The 6,000-nt window shown below is 49.1% G+C and overlaps 1 protein-coding gene across 1 annotated transcript; it reads left to right on the top strand.

Moving 5' to 3' along the window:
* Nucleotides 1-1,870: 1,870 nt before the first annotated feature.
* On the top strand, nucleotides 1,871-5,161 carry LOC120664553 (F-box protein At1g31080-like). Its single transcript, XM_039943821.1, has 2 exons — nucleotides 1,871-2,222; nucleotides 4,783-5,161. The coding sequence occupies exons 1-2, from the start codon at nucleotides 2,030-2,032 to the stop codon at nucleotides 4,821-4,823; spliced, it is 234 nt and encodes a 77-aa protein (XP_039799755.1). The 5' UTR covers nucleotides 1,871-2,029; the 3' UTR covers nucleotides 4,824-5,161.
* Nucleotides 5,162-6,000: the final 839 nt, after the last annotated feature.

The raw sequence follows: 6,000 nt of genomic DNA, 5'->3' as shown, positions 1-6,000 counted from the left end.
TTTCCCGGCGAGCTCGGTAACGAACGTGGGGAGATAGCGCGAGCATGAGCATCGGGAGGTCTCAAGGGAGCGGTTTCGGTACCGGGGTTGAGCGGAGATTGGTCGGAGGTAGGTCGGCAACGGTAAGCTCGAGCTTTGATCGGGGCAGCCATGGCGGGCCGCGAGATTCGCGATTCCCGTGCGAGGGGGTGCTCGAGGCTTGTTTGGGACAGGTCGAGGAGAGGCTCGAGGAGGTGGTGGAGAGCTAGGCAAGAGGAATCGGAGGGAGGCGAATGACTGAGGCTGAATTTGGCCGGCGGGGCAGCTCTGTTCGAGTGGCTACCGCGAGCAGAGAAAGAAAGGGGAGGCGCCAAGCGAAAGAGGAAAGGAGGAGGGCGATGAGCTGGACTGGAGGAGCAGCGCGTGAGCGGTGTGCGGTGCTGGAGCTTGGCTGTCGATGAGGACGGCTCGTCGGTGTGGCATTGGCGAGGGAGGAGAGGTGAGGTGGCCGTGGCGGGGCCCGGCGGCAAGCTCCGCCTCGACTAGAAACAGAGAGGGGCAAGAAAGGGAGAGGAGAGCGAGGCCGGTGCGCTAGACGGGGAAGAGCAGTGCGACGGTCGGCGTGCGCCGCTCGAGCTTAGCCGGGCATTGAATGCCCTCGTCCAGCTCGCGTCCTTGCACCCGGGCGGCGCGGTTGGACGGCGCGGCGCTGACCGTTTCCACCGCGACACAGGGAGGGAGAGGAGACCGAGGCGGCGGCCATAGGGTGGTGAAGGATGGGGCCTACGCTGTGCCGGGGGTGACGAGGCGTGGAGGAGCTGTGCCGGGCGCTGGCGCGCGCACGGACGGACGCGGGCGGTGCGGCGAGGAAGATGATGGGAGAGGATGCTGCTGCCGCTGACGTGCGGGCCCGGGCGGGCAGGGCGCCGCGGGAAGGAGGAGAGGGTGGCCAGGCCATTTCGGGCCGTGCGGGAGGAGCGGGCCGGCCCAGCGAGGAGAAAAAAGAGAGGGGGGAGGGAAAGGTGGGCCAGCTGGATTCGGCCCAAACCGAGGTGAGCTCCTCGTTTATATTTATTTTGATTTTCAAGGATTCAAACCAAGGGTTCAAACTTAAATTTAAATCATTCCAAAAATCTTGATGAGGTCACCAAGACTAGTTTAGTGCTTTAAGATTTTATGTAAAAGTTTGAGAAGAATCAAATGAAAACCAAATCAAACATTGATTTATTTATTTATTTATCTTGATTTTATTTATATTTGAAATTATGGGCTGTTACATAGGGATATGGTTTGCGTACGTCCGTTCATAGGGGTAGGTGATGTTCTTGTCGACAGCGAGACGTCTATAGTGACTTCGTCAATATTGAGAATTTGCTGGCACAGTCTTCGGAGATACTCATAGGGATAGGGTTTGCGTACGTATATTTATTGGGGGTAGGCGACGTTCCCGTCGACAGCAAGACGCCTATGGTGACTCGTCAATCTCGAGGATTTAATGACTCAGTCTTCAAAGATGCCCATAGAAATAGAGTTTGCGTACGTCCGTTCATAGAGCTGAGTGTGCGTGCGTTGCGAGTGTCCGGTAAAAAACAAATAGAAAGGAAATAGGGTAGAGTAAATTTGAAGCCGATGCGATGCAACCATAGAGTAAATTTATAGGACCATCGATTCCTAGGAGGTGCTGATGATCGTTTCAGACCAATCTTCATCAATTTGCAGATGCTGTGTTCTCAAAAAAAAAAAAGAGAAAGAAAGGAAGTAAGAAATCCCGGTTGCTGCTATTGCTGAAGCTGGGCTGAAGGAATAGTTTTCCACGGCCCATGAACTGCTCCAGGCTCAGCAGCACATTTGCAAAAGGCACCCCCTAAAGCTCAGGCTCTCCCAAATGCACCCAGTATCCATCCGTCCCCAATCTCGCACTGCCAAGCTCGTACTTGCTAGGGTTTAGAAATAACCCCAATTCCGGAGGCGATCTCGCCATTCCTCTCCTTCCTCGAGATCTCGAGGGTCGAGGCCCTCCCTCCCTCGGTCCCTCCCTCCAGGAGCGAGAATGGACTTCCCCAAGAGGGGCGGCGCGGTGGCCTGGCTCCCCGACGACCTGCTCATGGAGATCCTCTCACGTGTCCCCGTCAAGTCCCTCTGCCGGTTCAAGTGCGTCTCCAAGACCTGGCGCGAACTCATCGCCGACCCCCCTCCACCACCGGAAGCTCCCCCAGACCTTGGAGGTTCTTCTGCGGCCTCAGGTATGAGGACGGTGAGGATGCGAAAGGCCGGGCGGCCAGTTGGCTAGCCCGGTCCGGTAGCGTCGCGCCCCAACAGGTTCTGAGTTCGATTCTCATCAGAAGCGAATTTTCGGCTGTTGGGATAAAAAAAATCCTCGCTGTGCTCGCCGCGAGGCTTGGCCCTCTCGGGCATGGGCCAGGATTCGAGGGTTTTCTCTATCCGGGTAAGCCAGTGTGGCTTCCTTTTAATGAAAAAACGGTGGGGCCGTTTCCTCCCGGTAGAGTTTTTTTAGGACGGTGAGATGGATACGGGGGTGATGGCTGCGGCGGCGGGGGCCACTGGCTTGACTCCATCTTCATAGACCTGGTGGGGCGATCCGTGCCGCTCGTGGACCCTTCCTTCTCCTTCCCGACGGAGAAGCTGTTGGGCATCAAGCACGTCAGCATCCTGCATTCCTGCAATGGGCTCCTCCTCCTCAGGCACAGCCTGCTTCCGTACAATTACACGCCCACGCTGGGCTATGTGGTGTGCAATCCAGCCACGCAGGAATGGGTGGCCGTGCCCAGCTCCGGTTGGGTTTACTCAGGTCCGCCGGAAGGGGAAGATGAGGAGGACGACGATTGGGAAATTGCTGATCTTCGACCCAGCGGTCTCCTCGCACTTCAAGTTGCTCCAATTCTTGATGAAAGCTATTCCTCAGAACGAGGTAGGGCTGCGCACCTACTCGTCAGAAACTGGGGTGTGGACTGTCAGGTGAGCGGAGGACATTGGAAGAGGGAGGTAAAAGCACACAATTGGGTAGTTTTTGGACCATATGTCCTCGTTGGGCAGCGCCTTTGTGTAACGGCGTGCTGCATTTTATCGTCGACCACATTCAGAAAGATCAGGACCTGATTGTTGCGGTTGACTGGGAAGGGAGGATCCGCAGGTTCATCAGCTAGCCGTGGAGTCCCGATTGTTGTGAGTCCGAGGCTGCATTTCTTGGTCAATCTCAAGGGCATCACTATTGCATCAGTGAACAAAAAAAAGGCAACTCTGCACAGATCACAATTTGGGTTCTTGAGGACTATGATAAAGAAGAATGGGTCATGAAGCACAGTGTGAGCTCTTTGCAGCTCTTTGGAAGTATTAAATGGCTTGTCAACTTTGACTACACTCTGGTCGCCATTCATCCAGATCGCAATTTGATTTTCATTTCTCACCGGGGCCAAAAGCTGATATCTTATAACATGGATAGCAAGGAAGCGCATGCTCTTAGCACAGTTAGAGAAGACTATGACATTACACCCTATGTCCCCTATTTTGCAGAATCACCTGTGCTCTCAAATAAACACTGAAAGCGTTCCTTGTGGGGATGCAATGGATGTTCGACAGGAATTTCATATCCATGTGTAGAGAGAGTATCAATTAGGGTAAATCTTCTGGAGTCATGACATGCATATGCTGCTGCTTGGATGTACTCCTTCATGCTTTTGTTCCAAGTATTTGTTCAAGCCTGTTGTATTCTCGAAATAAAACAAGTCAACTGAGACATAGATGTAGGCTTGCTTTAGAATTTAGATTACACATGCAAGCTCTAATGCTGAATGTATTCATGTACCTCCCAGATTGCTGAACTGCATGCTCTACCTCAAAAAATCCACCTAGGTGATCACATTCCCATGTATGTTGCTTACTGGCAACTTGAAAGAGGACATCTTTCATAGACCAGAGCTTCTTGTATACCCTGGTCGCTGACTGCTAGTGTCTATTATATGCTGTGGAAGACAGCTTTATTATATTTTGCTATAGTCATTTTTTTCTTTTTTTCCAACTATCAACAATTTCAAAATCAGGCATACAAAAAATTTCATAGTTTACTGCTATCAGCTGCCTGCATCTTTTCTTCTGATAAAGTTCCCTATAAATTTCTAGTGGCTTCTGAAGATTTGGATTTATATTTTTGTTCCCTGCTGTGTGGCCTTCTGAAAATTTTTGGTGTAGTAAACCTCAAAAATTTTAAGCTCAGAAGATGGACAGGTGAGTTAGGAAAGATCTTGGTGATGCTTAGAGATCCTTACAGCACTCACATTTTTATCAAGAGCATTTGGTGTTCATGCAGTGCCATCAGAACCTTACTTAGAGTCTTCAACTAAGGCAGTTCTAGGAAACAGACAAAAGGCAAGTTCTTGCCATCAGATACTATGTACATAATTCTCAATTCATCGTTCCATTATTTTTTTTTCCAATTTTAAACATTGATCTTCAGGAAAAAAATCTTTGCAATTTTCTGAAACTAACACGATAAACATGAAAATGTGGAATTGCAGTGTATCTTCATTTAACTTGGTATACTATGTGGCAACTGTGGACTTAATATTGTTAAGCCTTAAAACAAATCTAGCAGCAGCATTTAGAGGCTGACATAAATATGATCTACTCAGTCTTTCATAAACTTAATTTTCTGCTTATGTTCACATTGCTATATTTGCTCCTTGTGATTATGTGATTGTTGTACCCTGAGACTTGCAGATGCAGTTTGTAACCTAGGGTACTTGGATCGTATACTGTAATCATACATTTTACTCTCTCCATATGCAGGAGACGTGGCTCACCACTCATCCCAAGATGTTCAAAAATAGTTGCTCGGCCACTGGATCTTCTTTTAGCTAGCAGCCCAGCAGCAACTCACAGAGAACCTGAATTCTTCAGAACTGGCAAGGTGTTGACTGTTGAGATAGAAAACACAGCGTATTGTTTTTTTTCTTTACTTACACCTGAGTTGATGCTACCTGCATAGTCTTCAATACAGGTTCATTAGTGTTCTTCTTCAATCTTGATAGTGTTTGCCTTTTTTTTGTAAGACACCAGAATCAGTTACTAGTGCAGCAGTGTAAGAACTGGAATGGTAATTTCAGTGATATTCCCATGAGGTGAACACTAGTTGGCTTGAGCTTAATGTATATGAAGAATGTGTTGATGTGGGCGTACTGTTGCAGTTCATTTTTTCCATTTGGTAATACGAAGTGCAGCCATTTGATTGTACATGATTGTTGAATGTTGATCAGGTTCACTGTGTATAATAATATTTTATTTCCTCGAGTATTGTGAAGTTCGAACCAAATTTTGCTTTCATCGCATGAATGGGTTGCTCGAGTGGGCTGTTGTGCAGATCGGGCCCATTTGGTTTTGCTTTCGTGGATCCAATGTTTGGTGGGCCCGACTGGGCCTTAACCGGCGGGCATCAAGAATCGTACTGCGGCCCCCCTCATACTAGTGCGTGGTCCACGATCGCGCCTCCTTTCTCGTGCGCAGAATTTTGGAATAATCAATGTTTATACACCAATTGCTAGCTATAAGTCACAACTATGAGTAATTCTGTTGCTGGATTTCAATCACCGTCGTATACAAAAGGAAAAAATCTAAATTACTCCCCTCAACTATAGCTAAAGTCTGAATAACTCTTTAAACTATCATTTAGTTCATTTTAGGATAATTTGTATGTAGCATACTCTGAAAGAGTGATTTTGTGTGAAGCACACCGTGAAAATTGATTTTGTCTCCAACACACCGTGAAATTGCGATTTTGTCTCCAACACACCACGCCAAATATAATAATTATGTTTAGCTGAGCGAAGGTGTAAAAGACCATTTTACCCTCGGACCCACTTGTCATCTTCTTCCTTCCCCTCCGGTAGGCCACCGCCACCTCTCCCCGCGCCTGCTCCCGCGCACCGACCGCCGCCGCTCCCCCACACCGGCTCCATCGCGGCCACTGCCACCGCTCCCCTGCGGCTGCTACCGCACCGGCCGCCGACC

Source organism: Panicum virgatum, chromosome 2K (assembly GCF_016808335.1).
Source record: "Panicum virgatum strain AP13 chromosome 2K, P.virgatum_v5, whole genome shotgun sequence".
NCBI lineage: Eukaryota > Viridiplantae > Streptophyta > Magnoliopsida > Poales > Poaceae > Panicum > Panicum virgatum.
Note: the sequence above shows the minus strand (reverse complement) of the source record. Positions and strands in the feature narration are given on the sequence as shown.